This window comes from Thunnus maccoyii, chromosome 7, assembly GCF_910596095.1.
Source record: "Thunnus maccoyii chromosome 7, fThuMac1.1, whole genome shotgun sequence".
Taxonomy (NCBI): domain Eukaryota; kingdom Metazoa; phylum Chordata; class Actinopteri; order Scombriformes; family Scombridae; genus Thunnus; species Thunnus maccoyii.
The window spans coordinates 20,724,891-20,752,130 of NC_056539.1; the positions used below are offsets into that span (position 1 = coordinate 20,724,891).

At 39.9% G+C, this 27,240-nt stretch overlaps 1 protein-coding gene across 5 annotated transcripts in view; it reads left to right on the forward strand.

Moving 5' to 3' along the window:
• camsap2a (calmodulin regulated spectrin-associated protein family, member 2a) overlaps positions 1–27,240 on the forward strand; it is a 49,762-nt gene that overhangs the window by 4,474 nt on the left and 18,048 nt on the right. For 2 of the 5 annotated variants that reach the window (XM_042417020.1, XM_042417021.1), the window contains exons 2-7: positions 1,173–1,432; positions 15,804–15,965; positions 18,660–18,743; positions 24,296–24,328; positions 25,435–25,576; positions 26,352–26,491. In XM_042417020.1, coding sequence (XP_042272954.1) covers positions 1,173–1,432; positions 15,804–15,965; positions 18,660–18,743; positions 24,296–24,328; positions 25,435–25,576; positions 26,352–26,491 — 821 coding nt within the window. Of the gene's footprint in view, positions 1–1,172; positions 1,433–8,560; positions 8,611–12,616; positions 12,671–15,803; positions 15,966–18,659; positions 18,744–24,295; positions 24,329–25,434; positions 25,577–26,351; positions 26,492–27,240 lie in introns of those variants that run through there. The other 3 variants (XM_042417023.1, XM_042417024.1, XM_042417022.1) reach the window with 3 other exon arrangements.

The window sequence follows — 27,240 nt, forward strand, 5'->3', positions numbered from 1 at the left end:
GTAACATGAAATATAACTTGAAATATAACATGATTTCTAGCAGCTCCAGGGGTGTTGTATGGTAGCTCAGCCTGACCTCTGACCTCCTCATAGAGGATGGAGGATGAAGGAGGAGGGGGAGGGCAAGAGAAGAGATTAATTTCTTTGGAGGGATCAATAAGGTAGCACATCAGCCAAATACGTAAAGGAAAAGCATAATAACCTAGATGGCCGCTACTGCTGCTGCTTCATGCATTTCTGTTCTTATACAGAGTCCATCTGTAGACGACCTCGTTGGTTATGGTCAGTATGAGCAGGTGATTCATTGACTTTTGTGTGTGGAGGATGGGCGGTGGTGTCAGGGAATGTAAAGCTTTCAGTGTGGCTCACTACATGCTACAGTGTCTCTCTCTACACACACACACACACACACACACACACACACACACACAAACAAAGAGAGTTATCAAAATTTACATCTGCCCCCCTGCTGCAGACACAGCAATGAGCTCTACATCTGGAGTGCATGCAGGTGTTTTTTTTAATGTTTTTACACAGCTGCAGCATCTCATTTGAAACCAATTAATCATTTTTATATTGTTTCATATGTTGTGGGAAAATACGGTCTTGCATCGCTTTTGTTTTCCAGACAATAGTCGAGCTTTCTCTTTTTTAAGTGCAGTTTTTTTTAAAATTGCCTCTCAACTGAGTGAACGCTGACAGGAAAGGTAACAAGACAAAGCAGTTTATGAAAAACACAATGTTTTTGAAGTATTTGTCGAACATCCACTGGCGGTGGAATTCGCTGGAGGTGACACACACACGCACGACACGTACACACGCTCACACACACACACACACACACACAAACACAGCCCCTCTCTTTGATGAAGCAGGCAGTGAGAGGGGTGTTCCCAGGGAGCTAAAAGCTGCAGAGATATATATACAGACTAGATGAATCGATTGGGTTCCACTCCTACTGCAGTTGCTATAGCAACGTGGAGGTCTATCCACACGTGTCCATGTCAAGATACTGTCAAAGTACGGCTGTGAACATCGGAGCAGACCTGCCAAAGTAAAGTAATGGCAGAGAATCTGTGCACTGAAGGGAAAATCCAAACTTTGTTACAAATATAGAATAAAGTTGCCATCACTATATTTCAGCTCCTTTTTTTCTCCCTCCCATCATACAGACAGCATCCCAGCAGACTTGAAGGACCCCTTCTACACAGACCAGTATGAGCAGGAGCACCTGAAGCCTCCCGTGGCCAGCCTCCTGCTATCCGCTGACCTCTACTGCAGGGCCGGCAGCCTCATCCTAAAGAGCGACGCCGCCAAACCCCTGCTGGGCCACGATGCCGTCATCCAGGCGCTGGCTCAGAGAGGACTCTACGTCACTGACCAGGAGAGACTGGTCACTGAGAGGGACCTTCGAAAGAGGCCTCTGCAAATGGTAGGAGGGATTTTTTTGAATGGGACTGCAGATCATAATCATATTACAAATTTGAGCTACCTCTCCAGCACAGACTTCACACCACTACAATTTTACTGGTTACAAGCTGACTTAGACCTGAAGGCTTCCACTGCCCTGTGTGTGTGTGTGTGTGTCATGTCTTTTATAGCTCATCTCTTGACTTTGCAGGCAGCCTATTGAGTGGAAATGAGGGATCCTCATCATTTGTGGGCAAAGTCTCAATAGGAGGCTTCATTGCCTCAGTGAATTGCAGTTGAGACACGATTAGCACACAGTATGCCTGCAGTCTCTTTGGATAGTCTTGCTGATTTTAATTTCCCTTCTATGCTAATTCGAAAGTTATTTAAGTTTTTTTGGGGATCTAGAAGTAAGGCATTTTAAGGTTTTAGCTCACCAAGTTTGATTCCGATCGTGTAATTTAAAGCTAAACTAAACGGATAGATGGAGCGTTTTGCTTGATTTTGCTGTGTTCTCTCCCTCGTCGACACAGCAGCTCCCACAGCGTGTGCCGTGAACACGAGGGATTTTCACATATTACTGTCTTTCTGCAGGATTACCTTTTAATTCTTTCCTCAATGTTTTACATTTTCTAGTCCAGAGCTGAACAAGGGTTTTACACTCGATTTTTACAAGTTCATGAATGTGTGTGTGTTTCGTGACTGAGCGTGTTGTTGCAAGTGTGAAAATAAGTTTCCCCTTCTGTCCTCTGCTGTTCCATCTTTTCTCCCCATCCCTATCCTGTATCCCTCATCTTTCTCATACTCTCTACATCTCTCGTTCCTTCTGTCTTCAACCGATAATCTTTCCCAAACACCTTCTTTTTTTACATTTTACAATTTCACATTCCCTCACTTATTACCAAACCCTTCCTTCCATCATTTCTAATTTCTCTTGTCTGTCATCATCCCTCCGTTCAGGCTTTATTTGCTCTCTCCATCAATCCCGTTCTCCCTTCCCTGCTTGAAGCATAAATGTGCAGCATTATGATCTAGTTTTAGGAGCCTAACTGATAATAAACGGGCATTAAAGAGGTATTGTGGATGTTTTGTAATCAATTTAATGAGATTCAGGAAAGCAAAAGCACTGATTACTATTGTTTGCTAAAAGGTTGTCACACACTATCCCACACAGTTCATTTACATTACCTGCTGCACATTGGAATGACAGCTCAGGTGGGGGATCATCTATTATTTAAAGACATCATTTAACTTCTAGCTGCTGTCCAGGCTGAGTTTTGCGGGGGTGTGGACAGTCAGCAAGAAGAGCAGAAACAGGAGAGAGGCTGTTCTTATGGGAGAGACATCTAGCAGGGCGGTTAACCGGCTTGAAAAGTTGTCCTAAAAGAAAATAAATACTGGTTTTATTTCTGAAGCAGACCGTGAAAGAGTAAAGAGACCGAGCAGCTACCTGCAGCTCTAACAGTAAGCTGCTCTGGATACGAGCGCCGGCACTGTCATTAAATGCTGCTTCATGGCATTTTAAGCTAAGCGTTTGTTTGAACTCAGCAGTTTGCATATAGTACAAGAATTCTCCGAGTAAGCGACTTCAGGATGCGTTCGAGGTAGTTTTAGTAGGTCAGTCAGCAGCGGAATTAGATGCCGCTTGATGTCTCGTCTTGACATACGACACAGCCGAGCATATTCCCTGACATTCTCACTAAACTGACTTTGCATCGTGGAGTTATTTTTTCTCTGCTCCTCCACCTCTCCGTCTCTATTCTGCCCACTCATCCTTCTGTCTTCAGCCACGTGACGGATTCCCACACGTGAAGACGCGGAATCCAAATTTCACTTTCCGCCCACTCGGTCGCCTACACACACATGCTGTATCACTGACACCCTCCTCCACCTGTAGCACACGCAGAGAAAGAAAGAAGAATGTGGAGGTTGGGTTGCGGAGCTGAAAAATGTTATTACACGTCGCAGCCCACATGAAGCACCACCGTGAGCATGATAATAGCTGAGAGTCGTTATCAAAAAGCTTTAATTGCTAAGTTTAATAATACTAGCTCTCCTTTTATGTTCTTTTCAAAGTGTCAGCGTCATGTGATCATCTCTTTTCATGGTGATAGAGGGGATCATGGGTAATTAATTTCCTAAAACAAAACAAATATGTTCAGACTGTTTCCATGCAGCTGCGGTCAGGGAGAAAACATCGTATTGAAGGTCATTATTCAATTAAAAACCAATATCAACAGCCTGATGGAAAGTCCAGTCTAACCGTGTTGCTGTGGAAACGCTAGCGGGATGAGAATGACGTCAAGATCCCAAAAAAAAATGAATCTAGATGATGAATGAAAATTGATTCTAGGTGTCTGTGTCAGCATGTGCGCTCACTTGTGTGTGTGTGTGTGAGTAGCTAAGGACTTAATTACACGCTGTAGAGTGGGACAGTAGTGCTCCCTGCATCCCTGCAGCACGGCGGGTGTTCAGATAAGGTGTTTAATGCAGAGGAACAGTGCTTGGCGTTCATTTATCCTCTCGCAGCAACGCATCTGCTCCAGTCACTCACGTTCATTCACTCGAGCAGCGATGGTTAATTCCCTACCGTACCGGCACCCGAGCAGCGGTAACAAGAAATGGGACAAGCACTGATGTTTCACCTTCCTGCCAAGATTTACTCTGCCTGTCTGGGGCTCAAATTGGCATCGCAAAGTCGCAGGATTGTTGTAACGGGTTTCAGTAGATGTTAGAGGCGTTCATGAAGTTTTCTCCAACCTTTTGTACTTGGAGCACAAAAGATGTGTCAGGATCTGAGGCTGAGCTTACCACCTCTGCTCAACAATTTCCTGGAAAAAAAGCCCGCAGAGCAACCACAGGATAGTAACTTTGGGATTTATTAGATGACAAAAGTATATATATATGTCCCACTAGATTTATCTCAAGACACTCACTTCCTTGACCTCATCACGGTGATCGATGTTCTTCCAAACTGCTGGACTTTGAATGTCAAAGCTTTAATAATTAATAAAACCGTAGTAAATAGTTCATGATGCTGCCAAGAGTTTTAAATGTACTGTATAAATCACAGTGGTATCATAGCTGCATGCGGTGAATACTGAGAGGAAGAAGCACAGCACCTTACATGGTTTCTGAGTTTCTTTATAGACTATATGGGTGTTATATCCGTGACTGTATGTAAGAAGAGCCATGCAACAGACAGGTTTATAGTCACACTTATGTTAGAGACTGCTTTCAAATCCAACCTTAATGGTAAAAGCACTTTAATTGTCTATTTAAAGAGATTTATTCAGTCATTCATGTTGAAGCCATGCTGCTATTGAAAGCGAAAGAAGTCAGCTTGTCATTAATTTGTGGATTCTTTAGATGTATTGTTATCTTTTGTAGTCATGGCAAATTAATTACAGCACAACTGTTATGTAGCTGAACGCGTGGCTTTCTGCTCAGTCTTCTGCCAGTTTTATAGTACTTTAATACACGGGTCACAGTCACACAAAGCATATTTTAAGCCATTTATTCAAACGTTGAAACATTTACTTATTTGGGCTCATTCTGTATGGTGAGGACTGTGCCAGAAAAGAAATGCCACCTGGTTAATTGTTGCTGACATATTACAACACAGGACCGTCACACTAGCTGTGCAGCAACATGAAGCAAACATGTGACTGCAGCAGCTTTCAATTAGCGCAACAGCAAGAATCCCCCGTTGCATCTCATTAAGCAACAGTCATTATTGCTGCTTAATAATGTTATTACTTGTCAATATTAATATTAGATGTTCATCTACATAGACTGAAAGTGTATATGAATGTGGAAAAAAATATCACTAAAAAACATCATGACATCACATGGTGATCATGATAAACATCATGTTAATGAAATATGTTGTTAAATAATGTAATGATGAAAAGAGTAACGTCTGCACACAGACTCCAAACTATAAATCTGTTACAACAACAGCGTTTTGATCCCAATCAGGATACAAAAATACTGGAATAATACATTATTATATGAACTCAGGATTAATATCCTGTGTGTTTTAATGTTTTATTAAGATTGTAGCAGACGCATTAGTTTAGCATTAGCATTAGCATTAGTTTACACTCAGTTTTAGATGTGAGACATTACTTATATTGTGTGTTAAATAAAAAAATATCATATCTAAAATATCTTAAAAATCACTACATATTCATTTTAAAATAAAAAGATTTTAAGATATAAAGACATTGATAACGATTGTCTGTTCAGTTTAACTGTGTGATTGATTTAATCAAATCATGTATTGCATGGATGAATAGAGGTGAACACTCTTCTTCCTGTTTGCCTTCCTCTCCTCTGCTGCCTCCATCACAACCCCTACTGGGAAGGCGCTCCGTTTCCATGGTTACACTCCAGTAGGCAGGGGTGTGTGTGTGTAGGTGGGTGCAAGAGTGGGGGTGCTTATGCTTGCATATGTCATATGTGCAGTGTGTATGTGCAGCTATGTTAGTGTGTGTGTGTGTGTGTCTGTGTGTGTGTGTGTGTGTGTGTGTGGTGGGGGTTGTATCAATGATGAGCACTGCCAAGCTCTGAGGCAGAGAATACTGAAATGCTAGATTCATACAAGCAGGCAGACGGCTTTTCTAAGACGCTGCATCACACACAAAGACGCACCTCCACAAACACACACACACGCACACACGCACACACACACACACACACACGGTGAAGTACAGAAAGCTAAACTGAGTGCCAGGCAGAAAACAATACTTCTCAACATCAAACTGGCTTCCTGTGTCTTTATTCTTTGCCTCTACACTTGATCTTATGAACAAAGAGGAGCTGAAGCAGCAGGGTGGAAGGGAAGCCCGTCCAAGTACTTTCTGTCCTCGTCAGCCTCAGTGAAGTCACATTCTGTACAGTATGTTATGCTCAATGCCAGCGGCGACTCCTGTACAGTATGGATGGGTAGGCAAGAAGCACATTACGTGATGTCCTGAGTCCTTAGCATTTTTTCTGTACTGGCTACAGTTAGACTATGTTTCAGGCTAATGTGTTTTGTTTGTCTTTTTAATGAAATATAGAGAATTTTTTAATCTGCAAAGAAAAATTCCACATGATGAGAGTTCAAGTATTGTAGCAATGCTGCTCTGCTCTCAACCCTGAACACAGGAGCACATTTGTCCAGAGGCCTTTTGTAGCGACAAAATCATGCTAAACCTAATGTTCCATATCAGCTGACACAACACAGGTCAGTAGTCAGTGATTGTTTTTCAACTCTGTACTTGTAGAGATCTTGTGGATTCAATAGTTATACAGAAATATTCTTTTTCCAACATGCAGTAAGTTTAAAAAAAATCTTATTATAGGGAGATAAATGCTGCCATATCTTAATGAAGGAGATTGTTTTCCCCTGTGAGCCATGGGGCTTTGTTTTGAGAGGAAACAGCCCTTGGTAGGGTTACCAAAGGCAAATACATCCCAAGTGAGGGGCCAGAGTCAGGGGCCAGGTAAGGGGCCTCATTTGGGGCCAGGCCCGAGATGGGCATATTGTGGTCGAGTGCCTGTTGGCTGAGCCTGAAGAAGTAACCCTCCGATAGACAGATTTTTTCACTTTCTGGATGTAGAGAAAAAAATTAAATACTAGATGAACTAACAAGGCTTAATAACAAGACTAAGAGTCTCCAGATATGCTCACTACGCTCAGCTAAATGCTAACGTTAGCCAGCTACATGCTAACAGCTAGCTTGAAAGTCAGGGGATCCCGAGAGTTACTGCATTTTATTCTGAGGGGAATATGAGTGTCGATACCAAATTTTAAGGCAGTCCATTGAATAGATTTTGACATATTTCACTCTGAACCACAAGTGTCAACCTTGCACGCTAAATGCTGATGCTTGCTAGCAACATGCTAACGCTAGATGGAAAGTCAGGGAATAACCAGAGTTATTATGTCATTCTGAGAGGGACATGTATGTCTGTACCAAATTTCATTGTAATTCATCCAACTGTGGTCGATATATTTTAATCTGGATGTAAGTGGTGAACTGACAAACTGCAGACATTGTCATCCCCACCTCCTAGCCTATTCAACCATGCCGCCAGCAAGGCTAAACAGTCTTTAGGTGAGGTTATCTCACTGCTTTGGTGGATTCCCTCATTTGTACAGTATGTCATATTACAATTCATCACTATATTCTTTACAGTGTGGTAGTCTGTGCTGCAGTCATATGAGAAACAGAAACAATAGTATATTTCTCTGGTGAAAGTGCAGATTCTGAACCATGTCAGTATTAAATGCTATATCTCTTCATCTGCTGTAACGGCACAATAAGCTTATTATACTAATAGAAAGAAATCTGTGTCATATTCTCTTTACAATTCAGAGCAGGGGATTTTATAATAAACCATTCTCACTCTACAGGTCTGAAAATATTCACCTGGTTTTCCTTATTACTGATATGACAAATGTGAGGATTGGTAAAGCTGTAATAGCACTTAATCCATAATGAATTTATGCTGCTACACATTTAGACATGTGCAGAGCTTTATACAGGGATCCCATTTACTGAGATTACATTGAACAGGCATTTTTATTGGTTGTATTACTGCAGTGTGTATTTTCATTGCATTGCATTTAATTCACTTACGGATCAAAACTAGAACAGAATTTTGTATTTTTTAGGTATTATTCAGTCCAATGAAATTAACATTACAAACTGTAGATCACAACACAAATAAAATGAAGCAGTAAATAATACATAAGTTAAATGAATTTATTTCCATCAGAGAACAATATAGCTATTCACAACAATAGCTTTAAGGTTGCATAAACAGATCATTTGAGACACTAATGAGAAAAGTTAGTTGATTAAAAAAATACATATTAGGTACATGCAGTACAGTTCTTTGTCTCCGCATAATGTCTAGCACAGTCACTGTGTAGACAGACAAATATGACAGTGAGGACAGAGAGAGTTTATGATAATACATAACTCTCACAGATAATGAGGAATTATCTTTAGCTGCATTCTCAAAGGGATTTAGTCTTAACACCAGGTATATGTTCATGTGAAAATAAGTGGTATTTCCCTTCAAATGAAATCAAACATGAAAAATCAAACACCCTTTTATCTCTCTCCACCCATGATACAGTTGTAACCCAGAGGGCCTTTTCAAACATGATGGAAGGGTTTGGAGTGAAGGCGTATCTTCAGGGTAGGTCAACACTGGCTGGTAGCCATGATCCCGTCCCCAGATAGTATTCTAAGGTTAGCTTTGAGGTTTCCATGTAATTACTAGGTTGGGTTTGGAGCACATGGAGGAGGAAGGTATGCTGCTTAAAAGCTTCATTCCCATAGCTGATGCCAGACCTCACAGTTGGAGTTTTTTGCATCCAAAAGTGTGCAATTTGTGTGTGTGTTTCTGCTCACAATTGGTCAGGCTGTTAAAGGAGCCATGCCATCTCTCCATTTCAAAAGGAAAGCGTAAAGAAAATAAACATTTTATAATTCAAAAGGATTTCTGATAATCTTGGGAGAATTTATACAATTTCAAATATCATTCTGTGTCGATCCATCATCAGTTTTGGGGAAATGCAGAAACACCTGCTTCACTGGTGACTGATCAGCTGCATTTACTGAGAACAGTCACGATTCTGTTAATTAAATTTGAATTAATTTTCCATGACTTTTCTGTGATCCCTTTCATCTCAATTAAATTTAAATGTTGAGAAATTAAACTTTTTGACATAGCAGGCTAAGCATGTAACACCTCGCCGCAAGGTTGGACGTTTTAATAAGCATCACTGAGGCAAGTCCTATTTGCCGGTTATTACTATGTGAACATGTCAACAAACAGTTTCCTGTCTATACATGCAGAAGACACAAAACAACATTAGCATTGTTTTTTAGTCATGTTTCTGGTCACCTGATGAATGTAAGTCCAATATTCACGATCTTTCCACATCCGTTTTGGTCTTCACCAACTCCCTGTAGATGCTAAATGCTCCACTGTGTTCACCAACGAGTTGCTGACTTTGCCTGTCTGCTGTTCGGTGCTGGGCAGGTAGCGTACAGCAGGGGGGGGGTTTTAGAGCTGTTTTGCTCAAAACGGCTGCCTACTGCTGGAATTAGGGTGATGAGAGCAGTGAGAGTGATAGTAGGGTGATTGCTCTCTATGGGTTCATCACTATGAGGGATCCTTTTACATTTAAGATTGGATCATTTGATTCATTCATATAAAAATGTTGATTTGTGCATCTTAAAGTTTAGATGTTTATCACATTTAACTGTTTTTTGTGCTGGTTATTAAATACCCTTCTGTGATACTTGGTTGTATGTTATTCTGTCTACTGTTTTCACTGCCTCTCATGAATACATTACCAAACACAACAAAAATATATATTCATGAAAAAGTTATCTCTCACGTGTACTTCTCTCTCCTTTAACTTTACAATATTTACGGTGACCTTCAAAAGAGGCCAGAGAGAGGTACAGCTTAGTGCTTTTCCATGTCCAGCTGAGTTGGCGTGAAGTTACCTGAAGCTAGACAGATTCAATTTTTAGCCATGGAGCCTCCGGGCCTGGACAGGAGAGCTGTAATACTAAAAGCAGACTGCATTTCAATATTACATCACCGTTGAGCTCATGTTGAATCACTGTGAGTGTGTGTGTGAGTGTGTGAGTGTGTGCTACCTCAGTCCTGAGGAGGTCTGCAGTGCAGGAGGTTTTTTCAATGTATCGTCATTTTCTGCTCCCACTTTTTTTGTAATTAAAGTTTTTTTGTAACTTTGGGGATTATCATAAATAATCAATGAAGCCTCGCACTCCAGTAAAAACAGGTACAGGTGGTTCATTAGCCGTGACTCCTTGAAGATTTTACTGCAAGTCACTGACAAGACATTACTGTATTCATTACTTCAGTTGAACAGATTTTACAGCGGAGAAGTTGATGCTGATAGTAACACGGTTATGGTGAGGTAGTGAAGTATTGTGCATCTTCCACTATGAATAGTCAGGTCAGGCCACAACAAGCAGCTCAGAGCTCTGACAATAGAGATTTTAGTTTATTTACAACAGGCACAAAACGACGAGGTGAAATACATCACATACTGTCTTTTGTAGGTCGCTGTGGTTTGAATTTGCACTTCCTTTGTGCTGTGTTAAATCAGGCTTCTACGGTGGATTTTCATCTCTTCTTTCTCACCACCGAGCCGTATTAAAGATGAGCAGTGTTTGCCTATTTCCCGGGGTGGAAATACAGAGAGCCAGCAATGTAGCAGTACAATAAAACAGGATATTGACCGTGAAGGGGCATCGTCTTGCCTCCTGAGAAATAAATACAAGATTTATAGAAGCAATCAACTTAGATGAGAAAGCAAAAAACGTGTGTTTGTGTGTGTGTGTGTTGATGTGTGTTTATGTGTCCCTGTCTGTATTATTGTGGGTAATTATTTATCAGTGAGTGATGAAGATGGGCAAACATTAGCAATTGAAGGAGAGTTTTCATAGTCAGCATGTGATGAAGCCTGTAAGGAATTAAAGAGTAGAGAAACCTGGAGGGGGAAAAATTAAGTAAATTAGCAACATTTTCCCCTCTTGCAGCCGTCCAGACACCCCCAAGCAAAGCATCTGATCCCTGAACTCTCCAGTGTAGCTGCTCAGTGGCCAACAGTGGAAAACATAGGTTGCGCTGAGCAGCTCTAGGGTATGGCTATGTGGTGCTGAAAGAAAGCATATGTGCTCAGCAAACCTAAAGGTGAGATAACATGACGTCACTGGATATCACAGAGGAAAAAGCTTATTGCAAAAGACAGGCAGGCCTGCTCTAATGAGGACAGCTGACCCTTTCTTTGGGCAGTGAGTAGTAATAAATATCTATCTGGTTACTAAGACCTTTCTTCCTCCCTCTAGCTTACATCTGACATTTACACATGGTCATCTTATCCTTTCATTGACTGTCCATTTCAGCAAGTCTCGCTGAACTAATTCAGTTGCAGCAAATTATCTACTATACATATATATATGCTGTATACGCTTCATGAACACTAAGTGCAGAGGACCTTTAAAGATCAGCATTTTCCACATGAGACAGTTATGTATGTATGATGCAACAAGGAAACATAGACACTCCTTTTTAGTGTTGTGATGTTCACTAGTGTTGGTGTGTCATTATCCATAGATGCTATATATGAGTCCTTAAGGTGTTTCTGTGAGGCTAAAGTAATTAACAATACCAGGCCTTGGTTTCACACTGTAAATAGATGTATCTCTCAGATTCTCACAGTTAATGCTCTAAATGCAACATAACTGTTAATGACTTACCTCACTCTGTGTAAACTGCCTACTTTCTTCTGCATCGTTTTCCATCATCTGCCATCACTGTTCCTTTCCCTCCACTGCTGCTCTCTGCACTCATTTTAATGACATTTTTTAAACTGATGGAGTTTGCGGACAGGGAATGAAACCAAAGGTTTAAAATGAAGTTTATTAAATATATTTAACCTACTGCTAACTGTTACAATCTCTGACTTTCAAATGCTGAAGGAATTTGCTTTGTCACATTATAAAGTAGGCTATATATGGCCCCAGTGCCTAAAAATGGCCTTATCCTGGAATGAGCATGTGGCCCTGCTTTAGCTTATTCCTCCTATACAATGGCCTGGTGTCACTCAGTGTGATTAGAAACTGTAGGTCTGTGGTCTAGTAAACAAGATTACTTCTCCTTGTTGTCATTTTATCTCATCAGACCACAGCAGATCCAAATCAATATCCTCAAATTGCTTAGCGAAGGGCAGGAGGCAAGAGAGGAATGAGGCCTTTGAGGAATGACGCTGGTCCCTTGGCCTTTTTAAACTGGTTTTGCCTGGTGTTGACCATTTCGTTGTGGGAATAGTGGGTATGTGTGTGAATTAGTTTGTTTGTGTGTCTCTATGATAATGTTTTACAGTGTTTGGACTGGCTAAATAAAGGCCAATAGGAAACATCTTGGCAGTGTATTATTAAATGGGGTTGGTTTGCTGCTGGGTTGCCAGATCAGAGAGACTGGAAACTAAGCATTACGCTAATGAATTATCACGCAGCAAAAAATACATTTCAGAGCAATACACTTATGGTTGCTCATTTGACAGCCAATCTTACCAGATATCACTACATCATACTATGTTTTAGGGAAAGGAAATCTCTTCACCTTCTATGTTTCTCCTTTGTTTTTTCCAGTCATCACTACACAAAGCTCGCAGTCACAACCTAACAATTATTCTACAACAAGTCACACAGTAAGAAAGACTCATAAAACAATTGTAGTAAAGAGTGCTCACATTTATAGGATGAGTAGTCCAAGAAAAAAATCAAACACTTAACCAAGGACTCTAAGTCTCTTCTAGAACAGATTCTCTTCTCAGACCTTTTGTCTGACTGTGTTGCACCGCATTATTGTGGCTCTTCAAGGGGCTGATTAATTGGATTAGCTCATGGAAAAGCTGCCACCCAAGTGTAAATATTTGGCCATTTGATTCCTGGGTAGTGTGCGGTGAATACACAAGAAAGTACAGACTAATAGATGGAGCTAAAGATACAGTAGGAACCAAGAACTAAAGATGGACAGATTGCAGGCTTTGCACATCACCAGAGTGCATTAAAGACAATGTTCTGTTACATTAACTTTTCCACATTTAGCTGATGTTGTTACCCAAATCGAAAATTATAGTGAATGATATCATAGCACATACAGTGCCTTGCTTAAATGTGTTCAGTATGTGAAAGTGAATGAGTGTTGAGTGTTGAAAGGGTGGTTTTCTGACTGATTACGTCTGAGATAAGAAGCTTGTGTTGGACCTCTGTCTTGACCTAGAGAAATAATGTTTTTTTAATGCCAATTATGCAGTCTTTGCTGCTTTGGACTTGCCTTTCATAACATAAGACTGGATTTATGATGTAAAACAGCTAGTTAGCATGGGCTAATTAGGTATCATTGTTCCAAAATCAACTGAAAAACTAGACATAAAAAATTCATCTGCAGCTTAAAGGGGCCAAGCAAAAGCTTATCAGTCATATATTACACTGGTACAATAGGGACAAGTCTAGCCATAGAGAAAAAGACTCTGATCATGGTTAAGGAGGTTAAGTTTGGGGAAAGTTGGGGAGGTCACAATATCTTGCTGTCGTAGTTAAAGGAAGCAAAGGTTGACTGTCGCAAATCCAGGTTTCAGGTGTCAGAGTCATACTTTGTACAGCTGTTCAACACCATAAACACCTTCCTGTTAATTATTCTCTACAGTATGACAACGTCACAAATGGTTCTGCTTTGGCGTTGAATATACACATACAGCAGATTGTTTTCAGCTATGAGCAACCAATGTTGTTATTCTTGAGGACACGCTCCAGTTATCAGAAAGAACTTCTACACTCTCTATCTTGCTTGCATATGGCTTTCAACCTGTGTTTTTGGAATAGAAGTGCAACTGGCCCACAAGCAAAAGATGGGTGCTGTAATATTCTTTTTTAAAACAGAATCAATGTAACAGACAAATGGAAATTAAGGGTCACAATTTCATTGTTACAGATAACAACAGTTCTGAATTCAGCATAATGTCTTTAAATTCCTTGTTTCCTTTTTTTCCACAGTTTACCTTTCCCCCTCTTTATTGTGAATCATGTACTCACATCTTCTCTGAGTTGTGCATCTCATAATAAAAAAAAAAAATTAGTTGCTGGTAAACATGATCTTACATTTTTTTACATTCTGTCTTGAGAGCAGACATACCCAGCCTGTCTTACTTGTTTCATACCTATGACAATGTGACACTCACACTTCCTTTAATTAGTTTCTCGATAAGATTGTTGATACTGTGTTAAGATTAGCTGATAAGACAGACGTGCAGAATGAGACACATGCTACTTTTCCTTTTCTTGATATATGTTTGTGTGTTTTTATGTAAACATAAAATATGGGGGAAAGTAGATTTTGACATAATGACATAAGTCATGTTATGTATATGTTAGCTTTGCATACCAAACGCTGAAAATGACTGCGTAAACATATTTACATATTGCAGCACAGAAATGGTTACTGCACTTTTCCTTGTTTCCTTCATATGTCAGAAAAGTATGTCAGAATAATACAGTTCCTTGTGGGAACAGAGCTGAAGTCATGCAACATCGGGCAAAAATTGTGACACTGGAGTCTGGTATTTGTCTTAGATTGATTGGCATATTTCTTATGAAACAACTGTTAGTACAGAACTTAACCAGCTACATTGTTACCTAATGGAAAGTAGGACACTGCCTCTGGTCAAAAAATACTTGGTTATTGAACAACCATGATATGGTTTCCAAAACTTGATTTATATTTGTACTTTCAGCTATTCAGTGATAATGGTGAGCAAAGCAGCATATAATGGATGCCAATTCTATTAATTGAACTCAATTGTCAGGAAGATATCTTATTCTGGCTCCTTAAAGGCTAGCAGTCGCTGTGAGCAAACTGGGTCTTGTAACCAGCGATAGATACACTTGTTTCCAGGGCAACAGCCACAAGGGAATGTTCGACTGGAGGCAGTTTCAGATGTACATCACAGTGGAGGCTTTGGAGTCCTAGTCCAACTCTATAAATCACTTCCCTCTTAATGCCCTCTTCCTTACTCACCTACAGTATCATGCTAATTTATATATAATGATTCCTCCCTCAAAATGATTTTTTTTCCAGTTGGTACAACTCCAATGGTAGAGTTTTTACATTTACTGAGAAAAAAATTGAGAAGGTTCAGAGGAACATTTTTTGCAATGCAATCTGGATCTGTCATTTTCAAAACACTACTTAACAGCAGATTCAGACAGAGTCTCTGTAAGGTTGCCAAGCCACCTACTGGTTAAGAAGTGTGCCGTGGACCTTTGATGTATGTCATACCCCTCTCTCTACCCCTGTTTCTTGTCTCTCTGCCACTTTCAAATAAAGGAAAAAAAAAATCCTTAAAAAAAAAAAGAAAAAATGATTCAATAGATAATTTCACCTGCCCTAATGCATGTTAACAGCCTTCTCTGTTTTAGTAGACCTGTCTTGTCTGGCTTTTGTCTGCAATCAATAAAATGCAGGATATGCTATTTTTCAGGCGCTGTCAAGACAAAAAACATTGCTGATTTTCACATCCATCACTCTATTAGCATACATTATATACATGGCTCAGGATTTGATCATTGTTGTTGCCTTTCACTATTACTTATAAAAACTAGTGAATGTGAAATACAGGCTTATGTTGTCACATTTTCTATTAAAGGTCAATAGATGAGAGCATTGACCAAAAAACCTCAAATGTATAATCTGCATGAAAAGAACCACAGTTGAGCATCTGCTGATAACACCATCCACCTCAAAACCACTAATTTTCACCCTCTAATTCTTTCTCTGCGCAGAGTGCCCATCTGGCCATGATCGACACTCTGATGATGGCGTACACAGTGGAGACAGTGAGCGCGGAGAAGGTGATGGCCAGCATTCGCCAGTATTCATCCCTCAACCCCGAGGTAGAAACGCCCTATGACACAGAGGACGCAGTCACCACCTGGATCAACAAGGTTGGTAACAGTATATGTGGGTGTGTATGTGTGTGTGTATAATGTCTTTTTACAAAATGTTATTGACAGCCAAAGTTTTTCCCCAGTTCCCGTAGTTCACTAGCCTTCATTTCATAAAACTGATATAGGACAACAGGATGTTGTGTCCAAAATAAACAGGAACCTATACAGGACTCGCTGTAGATCCATTCAGAGGACTGTTTGCAAAATGTTAAAGCAAAGGTACACATGAAGAAGGCTTTTTATATGAAAATGTTTTTCAAAAAAGGTCATCCCAGAAATCAGTACTGTATTTGACATTTTACTCCCTAAAAAGTAATCCCGGCAAAGCACTAATTTGGAAGCAAAGGTCAAGATGATTCAGAACTGTATCCTTAGATCATATCATGCTTACTTTTCTTATTAGAAATAATTTGGTAAATGTACAGGGTTTACCTCTTTATACCTCTTTATAGATACACTTCTTTACATGACTTTTATAAAGACATAACTATAAGCACATATTGTGAGCTGTTGGTGTTGTACTAAACCAGCTTGACGCCTCTGTTTCTGTGCGAGGAGAAGGCTGGTGCGCAGCGTGGACACTGATTCATTTCACTCATCTGTGTTGGGCTCACAGATCTTGAGCTCTTCCACACTGCAGATATTTCAGTGAAAAAAAAAAACAATGACCCAAATACCACCAAATCTGTTACACATACACCATTTTGTCTCCAAGCCCCTGGGTTACACCATATGATATGTACAGGTGAATTCACAGCACATGAGAAACATCCTCCAGGGTCCACTGATGGTGATCAGCGGACCCTGGTCCAGTTTCCTCAAATTTTCACTGCCTTTACAGCCTTTAAACAGATGGTTGATACTGGCCGTTCTGTGTGGTTGAATGCATAGCTTGTATGTTACATAACCTATGTGCAAGTAAATAGAAATTCAGGAAATAAGAAACATGAGAATATGGTGGGGTGACATGAAATGCATGTGCATGTTGGCATAATTGGCATATGCACATCTTACATGCTGTAGAGTATCACATGGCTATTCTTATTGGCTGTATTAGATGAAACAACAACATTTAGGCCTACTGCTAGAAAGGGCTAGTATTCATATTTCCCTACAGAAGCTGCTGTTAACCAGTATTTATCATGTACCATGAACTATGAAAGAGTATTTATTCAAACAATTACATAATTAGTGTGTAGAAAGACCCTAAGAAAATAGAAATATCTATACTATTTTAAATGAAAGCTTAAAATGATACTGGAAGGTGGTTGTAAAAAAAATGTTGTTAGCAAACATTAGCTGGGTTCAGCTTTAATTCACACAGCTTCAATTGATTCCAAAGATAAAACATACTCGGTTTTCTCTAACATTCATATTTTCACCAGAATATGAATAAATACGCAGCATTTATCAGAAGCCCACCATCGTTTGACAAAATTAAACAACTTTTTTTTTTTTTATTGCCACCTTTCAAGCCTACAGAGAGTGAATGTTGTTTGGGTGGAGTATCGCTTTAATTTACAAAACACATTCTTAAAATCACTTACTAATATGATATGGGCTTGGTGCAAGTTATGTATACTGTGTGCATGTTTTCACAGGAGCTACAAGCAAACAAATGCACGCTCTTTAAAAACATTCCATAAAATGTATTAATATAATACATATTTCACATCAGCAAATGTGGTCTAGTACCCTTTGAACCTACATGTGCTGTATATTATGTGATTCTGCCTTTTTATATTATATATATATATATATATAAGTATAGGTAGCAGTCCACAGTACAGGGTGTACATGTGCAGATGGCTCTGGCTCCTTCATACAGTACTACAGGGCCCAGTCTGTTTACATTCTTCTGGTAGGAACACTGGGCAGCTGCCAGCTCTAAGCTTTGCACACACACACACACACACACACACACACACACACACACACACACACAAACACTTGCACAATAACTAACAGGGGGTGCGGTCATGGAGTCCTACTGGTCGAACATATGGCTCGCTGTCGGAGTCCACTTGCATTCCAAAGGTCCAAAATTCACCAGCTTAACAACTGATTCCTGATTTAACTTGATCGATATGAACTTGAGTAGATGAACTGTAAGTTGTCCAAACGGCAGGATTAGTGTAGGATTAGATTTGATTAAATTCCGCTTGATTTGATTCAGTTTGACTTGATTTCAGTCGGGATTTAAGTCAAATTTTATCTGATTGAGGAAAGTCAAAAAATCCACATGTACGTATTTAACCACAGAACTCTATCACGGTACATGATGGAACAGAAAATAACTTGACGTACACAAACAAAAGCACAAAGAAATTGTTTTATTCTTTAAAAGTAATGGCAACAAATAAAGGATCACCATGGCAACAGTGCAATCATAAATAGTGTATAATTCATAATCATGAAGCCTTTAAATGAACTGTAGTGCTTAAATATTGTCCAAATGCTAATGTGCAGCTGCTGTGGAAACTGACAATTTATTATCAACCTTTACACAATCAACTATGCACTCATACTTTAAGCAACAAAACAAATTTAATTTAAAATTTGAAGCTATTACTCTTTTTATGAGAACAATATGAACTGGAGATGAAGTATGACTCATAGTTTCTTATATTGAATTTTACTCGATGGTACTGCTGGCTTAGCAAATTTTAATCTTGTTTGTCCTCCTTTTAGGTAAATGACTATCTGAAAGACATTGTGGCTCAGGAGCAGAGGAAGAAGGAGATTCAGACTACTGAGCCTGCTGGAAGCCCTCGGGTGAGTGTGTATCTCCTCTCCTCTCTCAGCAAACCACACACGAACATGTAGACGTCCCTGATTTGATGGACAGTTTGAAACGAGCTAAAGTAAAATCCTCGGTTCCACTTTATGAATTTACCACAACATTCTCTCTCTTTGACTGACAGATATTTGTCCCAGACATCTGTGTCGCTTTAATATCTGGAACCAGTTTCCTCAACAGAACTTGAGCCATCAAAATCCAGCTTCCATTGAAGGAAATCTCACTCACACGTCTGAGCTTCAGATGAGGCACAATCTGTGTTTATTAAATGAGAAAGAGGGAGAGAGTTCCAGGCAACATCTAAAATTGTTGCTTTATCTACCCCGAAGATTTTACAAGCTTCAGTCACTTCATTTGTGCGTTAACCAGAAGATCAGTGCTCTCCAGTCTAATTAGGCCAGCAGTCATTTAATGTGAGGTCACACATGTTCAGGGTCCAGCCCGCAGTCCAGATCTGTTATATAACTGACTGTATCAGCAGTAATTTCTAATGCTATAAGACAGGCTGTGGCCTGTGTGTGTTTGTGTTTATCACTCTATGTATTATGTATTTGAGTAACTGGAGTAATCTGTGTTTAGATTTTGTCATTTTTACACAGCATTTGCAACAAAACATTCACTGATCCACTGAATGAATAATTTAAATCTCACAAAATACCACATTTAAGCCATTTATAACCACACTTCAGTCAGGTCCTTGTGTACATGTACGTGTGTTTTCAACAGTGTAATATAGTTATATAATGATATCTACAAATGGATGCTGAAAAATGTACAAATGGAGATCTAGACCAGCTTCTGTCGAGTTTGACAATTCCAGCCAAAGTGCACAGAAATGTTTGCGTCAGCCTGGAATGCTACTGTAGCTCATTGATCTATAAAAGTTTATCTAAATCTATATTTATACATTTTGCACAGCTTTTTTTGTTTTGTTTATTGTGGAAATTACATCACAGTTGAAATGAAAATATAAAACATCTTCCAACCATAGCATCTTTGCATGTGAATGTCTTTATGACTTCATTGTGAACTACCAGTCAAGCTACGCTGCTGGATATTCTGGCTGTGGGGGTCAGAGCTGGCCATCTATCTACCCCGATGCAGCAGAATGATGAGAAAAGAGAGGATGACATCACCTCCTCCATCCTCACATTCAGAACTTTTAATATACACCACCAGCAGTTTTTTTTTTTAAGTGATGAAGGAGAAATTACCTTTGTGTAGTTTTGGAATAATGCAATTACTTTTTTTTTTTTTTTTTACAAGTTTCAGTGACTCCTCAACATCATGAAACTCCTTCAACACAACCAATGTGAAATTTCACTTCAACAGCAGCAGTTCATTCGTCTCTCTTGAAAAGACTTGTCATGAATTTCTCTTTTACACATCGTAACCTTACCTTAACCTTGACCTCTCCTCTACACCTGTCTCGTTTCTTCATTAGACCCTTCATCGCCCTCACTCCGGGGTCATACCTCCCTTCCGAGCTTCCTCTCTGTCACAGGATTTATTTTTTTTCAGGCAACGCACCACAACAGTATCAGTGATGCCGCTTCGTCGAGATGTTTAAAGAGTTAGAACGTCCCCGTCCCATGTGTTTTAGCCCGCAGAGAGTTGAAATGGAGCACTGCAGCGTGTTTGATGCTGATCTGTCTGGTCAGTGCGCAGACACAGCACTGCATGCCTCAGCTACCCCTCACAAACACACAGGACGACACACACGCACACTTCTAACTGGTGAAGTCGCATCTAAAATAAAGTGACATCGCATCATTTCATCATTAGATATGAGGACAAGAAAATACTTCCCAAAACTGAATGACTTTGGTTACAACAAACACTTTCTGCGGTGTAATCACACTATGACAAACTCAGTGTCTCACATGCAGAGTCCTGCCTGCTCATAATGTGTTAACACATCCGCTTGTTCGGCCCCCGAGCTGCAGAGTTGGCCCTTCAACAACATCATTCCTAACCTTGGGGATGCTCACGCAGATTGGTGTGTGTGTATGTGTGTGTGTGTGTGTGTGTGTGTGTCCGTGTCCTCATGGGGACAGTCTCTCTCCATTGCTTATGGTTGACATTGTTCAGGTCTGACCTGTGGTGGATGTCACATCCATTGGATACACTGGATGACAAATTAAGCACATTTGTATCAGTCTGTGTTTTTTCCTGCAGCTGCAGAAACAATTAGATTCTGTTTCAGTCTGAGCTTCTCTCAACTCAAAGTTTGAAGTTTGAATCGCTTTACTGTTGTGGCAGCTGAAGAGAACAAAATGGTACATTGCAATGTAGAAAACTGTTTCAGAGCTATAACCAAATGAACTGTTTTGGACCTTTTTAAAACAGTCAGGACAGTTTTTTAACTTTAATTTGTGTCTAACTCGCTGCCTCAGACAGGAGACGTTGTGTAACATCCACTCACTGTGTTGGCAGGAAGGCACAGGCAGCCATTTGAATTTAACAATGAGTTTGTTTCCATCCTTTTGTCTTCTACTTTTAAAGTTTCAGTTTATTGTCAAAGTGCCAAGTCTCTTAATGTAGATACATTTGTGTATCAGTTATAAAATGGCAATTATGACCATAATTCCTGCTGGATGGTCATGAAACCACCAGAGTTTTCTTCGAGCCTCTCTCCCTCTTCTGCCTCTGCAATCAGACCCAAAGTATGTATATTTATTTGGTTGCCAAAATGGAAAATTCTCTGCGAGAAATAACAAAATATGTTGGTATTGTGTCTTCTTTATGACTCCTCTGTGTCTGATGAAATTACTTACTTATTTCTTTCAGACCAGACAAAGCCTATAAGCATTAATGTTCAAAGTGTGCTTCTGTCTGATACAAAACACATTTTTCAACACCACTACTCACAGTAACACCAGCTGACTGACCCAAAAAGAGTCTAGGAGATGGGGTACCAGTTACAACAATCAATGAGAACAAGGTGACAAATTTGTTATTGATTGCCTAAAGGACAACTGCAAAAAAAAAAGACTCAAACTACTTTTTTCTGCCGATGTCTAGCAGCTCTATCTATCCTCCTTCTATCCCCTCCGCCTCCTCTTCTGTCTTTGCAGTATGACTGCAGTGTGAGCCACACAGGCAGCCTCTGTTTCAGTCAGACATGGAGAGACACGTACCCTCCTAGGACAACACTGTAATGCTCACCAGGGCAACAGTATTTTTTTATTTTTACCTACTGTTAGCGTGGGTGGAGGTTAAGGGGGGGGGGGGGGGAGGGTGGTACAAAGGCCACGTCAGGACAGAGAAGAGAGGACTAATCCTTTTAAGTTGCAAAAGCCGAGCTGCAGCTCGAGCGGACACGTCTAGCTGGAGAGGATGAACTTTGATGGGAAGAGGGGGAGTCGAAGGATGATTGAAGTGGGGATGGGTGGAGTGCATGTGTGTGTGTAAATGTACATGAGTATAGTGTGTGTGTGTGTGGGTGCATGAGATGGTGGTTGAGGGCCTCACCTCTCCCCAGGGGTTTGATTGGTGGTCTTAACAGATTTTAGACTCTGTTTAACCCTGCTTAGCCCAAAGTCTTAGATCATCATTTTAGATGCTTCATCTCCTCCATCTTATTCTCAAACTGGGGCAGCAGGGTGAGAAGTTGTGGATTTAGAAAACCCTGTCACTGAAAGTTCTAGTTAACCCCTGAATATCTGTGGACACCAGCAGCCATCTCATCAGTGTCCCAGACTCACCTTCACCTCACTCATCGTTACTGCCTCCGGATAATAAACGAAACATTAAAAAAAGAACATTTGACATAAAAACGCAAGATGTACAACGTGAGCGAAGACGGAAAACATACAAACAAGAAAGGGAAACACCATATTTATATACCGTACTTAGAACGGTTGTAGTGATGTTTGTAGAGGGTCCTTTTTGAATGTACACTAAAATCTACTTGTGAATGTATTTTTTCAGATCGCACTTTCAGTGACAGCCAGAAAAATTGTCATAACTCTGCCTGAGCTTCCCCTTCTCCATCTCATGCCGCGCCCCCCCTCCCGCCAACCAAATGTCAAACTTGGCCTTTAAGTCAGCATCGACTTTGCTAGGTCAACACAGTTTTTTTAGCCGCTCGGACTGGAGAGAGCAAGCGAGGGAAGAGCGTGTCCTCTGTCTCCTTCTCTGTCTATAAATACTCTTTGTGATACAACAGAATTTAGTGCTTTATAGCTACTTTTTTTTTTTTTTTTTTAAAGTCTAAAATCTTTGACATTTAGTGTGAGGGACAGGTGTCAGACTGAAATGAAATGACAAACAAATAGCTGCTAAAATGCATGACATAGTAATGAAAGGACCACATGCTGTATATACTGTGAGGGAAAGATGTAGGAAAGACTTGGCATGTGTATTTCCTTTAAAAGTAGTGTACAAACTGCTGAAGGTAATAATTAAAACATGTAGTGCAACAAATAGATGCCTCAAACCTGCTATTGGCGTAAATCATAGATCATGTCTGTGGTCCTCTATAATCCGATCTCTTAATGCCAAATGTTTCCCCCCCCAAAAAAAAACTTAAGATGGTTTTGAATCATCAGCAGAACTACACGTTTCTTTCCTGCACTACATCGAGAGATTCACATTTGTGCCGTGATATACATTTCAAAGGCAGTCCGGTCGCTGACAAATAGATAAAACTGATTGAACAATATGTTGTAGATCAGATTAGATCAGGTACATCCCTCTAATGGCATCAGACTTTTGCTGGTGACTCAAATTACCATTCAAATAGCTGTGACGTTAATGAAATCAGGAAAACCCAAGAACGATTGATCTTTTCATCCTCTCGCTGCCTTTAATATTTATTTTAGAGGTTTCTGCACAAAAGGGGCTGTATTTTCACAAGTCACTGCTCGCCTTTGAAGTCGAGCACTTGCCAGCCACTTGGAGCGTCACTTACATTCGGTTCTTTGATGCTTCCAGGTAGTGTGGGAATTAGCTGTTAAGTGAGGCAAGCCTTTCCTCCTCTAGAGTTAGATCACATTGTCAGTGAACAGCTGGCAGTTTGGTCACATTATGCTGTGTGATTATTATTTGGTTACATTTAACTACTGTGTGTCTGTATTTGATGCTTTTTTTCTATAGCAAATATAAGATGCATGTCAGGGACAATTTCCAGACACTTTTGGAAACTAACAAAATTTGGGAGTGTATCTTTAAAGATATTAAAGATGTATATCTGTTGATGGGCACATTATTGGTTATTTGTGGAATCAAACCTGCATGTAAACAAATTGTCAAATTGTTTCATACCCTAATATACGTATATACAGTATGAGTCGAAACTAAATATCATGTTGCATGTAATACAATTTCACAATGACTTGGGTTGTGTGGGCTGTTTTTCTTGCACTCTCAATAACATTCAGGTTTTCTATTTTTGGTATCACAGCTGGCTTGTCTTTCCTTGTATTGCTAATCGCATTACTAACTAATCTCACTAACAGATATTTCTTTGTTGTTGTTGTTGTCGTTGTTGTTTGTTTTTTTTTCTTTTGCTGTGCTGCTGCAGTCTCCAACCAAGTGGTACATGAAGCTTGTGCCTGTAAGTCAACTTATCAGTGCTATGCTCTCTCATCTATGTATCCATAGTGACCATCTGTCTTTATGGCCATCGTTTTATCACGTGTGTGCATCGACCTGTGACTTCACTGTTACATAAACAGAGATTTCCTCTATCTACATCCTTTTGATTAATAAGTGAACCCTTGTGCTGTCTACATGTGATGTACTCTACTTGAAAAACATGAAAAATGATTAAAAATGGGTGTAACTGTAATCTTTTTCCATTAAGGTGAAGCAGTAGTGCGTGAATGACATTATAAATTATTATCCGTCATTATTCTCTACGGTCTCTATAAACTGCTGTATATACTGTGAGTTAATTGAATTCCAGGGTTTATAGAAATTTGAAATATGTGTGTTTGAAGTCAAAAACTCTTAACGTGCTCCCTTATATTTGTATTTGGTCCTTGTTGGTGGAACGAGACACCCTTGGGGAATCACTGAAGAGGTCCCAAGATATTAACCAAAAAGAAAAAACGATTAATTTTATTAGAACTTCATTTCAGAGATGGGTTGTCTCTGTCTGGGAGCATTTGGCAGGAAATGTAGTCGCCGTGCCAACGCTCACTGTATAGACCCTCGTCTGACTGCAATTTTGACCCATTTTCATTTAGATTGGTGTCTCTAAATATTCAAAGCTTACATTTTGTAAACTACTCACCGTGTTCTTAAGGACTAATTATCAAGAACAGATCACAACATCTGGAAAAATAGTCAGTGATAATCACCTCAGTCATGTGCAGCTCTGCTCACTACCATAGTGCTGTTGTTTCCTCTCAGCTGGCTCAGTATGACTGTTTCTTTACATCATTTACATTACATTTAAACTACACAGGCTGTAAGGCTTCAGGACATTCAATTACCTTCATACATGAATAAACTTAATGAAGCCTTGATGTGTTTGGAGCTGCTTTAAAGAAACAATAAAGGTACAGCTGTTGAAATGGTTTACCCTCACACATAGCTTTTGATTTAAAAAAAAAAAAAAAACAAAACAATGAGACAAGTCTGTCTCAGGGTAGACGTACTGTAGGAAATGTTTGCACTCATTCATATGATCATTTATATGTATTTCATGTTGCGCAGGCTCGCTACAGGAAGGAGCAGGCCTCCAGCCAGCAGATTCCCTGGATCCCCCCAGTGGACAACCTGCTGAAAGACAGCACAGATGGCTCAGCTCTGGGCGCACTGCTGCACTTTTACTGCCCTCAGCTGCTACCACTGGATGGTAAGAAGCTGGCATGATAGGGGGGGGGGGGTATCTTGGGTCTGATTGCAGAGGCAGAAGAGGGAGATAGAAAAAATGAGTTATTTGTGCTGTTTGGTATAGCATGGCTCAAGGTGAGCATAATTTATCAGCCAGAGATTAAGAGCTCTGTTGACCAAAATGAATGAGTAAAAAAACTTTTCTTTAGTTGCAGCATCTTTCATCACAACATATGTCAGAGCTTCAGTGCTATAAATTCTCACTCTTGAGCCCCAAAAGTAAAAACCTGAGCTCTGACCAGTGTCTTTTTATGTTATTTATTTCTGTTCCTCACTCATTTTTGGTGCGTGTTTTTATTTGTTTTCACTTTGTCCTTTGCCCCTGAATAGTTTATTTGTTAGAGCAAAGATTAGTCACAAGAAAAGTATGCAACATAATCACATCACATTGCTGATGAAGTGTGATGATAATGGGAATAGAGTACAAACACTCAGTTATTCGACTGAAAACATCACAGGAACAAAAGATCAATCCGTCGACATTGTCTACCCTTTAAATGTTTTAACTTTTAACTCCGCCCACACGTTAATGTTATTCAGTCTACCGTCATGATTGGTCAGTCATTCACAAACCGTTACACTTTAAAACCTCAAAAGTTCCTGACCTGGATCTCTAATTTTATCCGAGTACCATCAGCACACTAAAAACCACTGAAGTGAGAGACCAGATCTCCTTTTAATCATCAAATTCACACTGACACCACACTGACACCTGATGGCTCCCTCTGTCCTCCCAGATGTCTGTCTGAAGGAGAACATGACGCTGGCCGATCGGCTCTACAACCTGCAGCTCATACAGGACTTCTGCAAAGACAACCTGAACAGCAGCTGCCACTTCAGCCTGGAGGACATGCTCTACGCCTCCTCCACCATCAAGGTACTGCTCAACCACGGCCGCATTTAACACTAAAATGATATATTTGCTACTAAGTTCGGAAAAACCCTGAGAGAGTGACCCTCACTCTCTCATGAAACCATTTCGGGTGCTTGTAAAGTTTAATGCTTGTGCAGACTGGAGCCTCTATTTTAGAGAAATTTAACAGAGTAACAGTTACTCTTTTTTTTTTTTTTCATCTTTAGAAATCATTTTGGAAATAAAATTTTAAATCGGCCTTTATAAGAAGCCAGACAGTCTTGAAAATGTGCAGAAAGCTCTTTGTGTTGTATTGTGATACTGATGATGTTTCTTCAGTGTCTAGAGCTGCTCTATTCAAACCAGTCCTCAGCTCTGAACTTGCTTCTACAGCTAGTGTGTTATAGTCATTTCAATCTTTGAGAATCTAAACTGCTGACCTATCACTTGTTGAAACTGAGCCTTTAAGATGTCACAAATGTGTGCCAACAGAAAAAAAGCAATGCCAATGATAGTTTGTAGAAAAAAAACAGCAAAATATACTGTGTATATGAAATGTCTGTTAGGTCTCAGTTGCTACATTTACAAAATCGAAAACAAATCCGAATGTCAAGTCACATTTAAGTTAAGGAGCGTTTTCCGAAGACTGATTCGGATCCTGTGTGCGTTAATTTATTCATGAGTTTTTTTTGGACAAAACAGATTAGAAAAGCAGATGGTGTGGTATCCAGTCAGAAAGGCTAAATGAAACAGGAGAAACGAGCAGCTTTGTA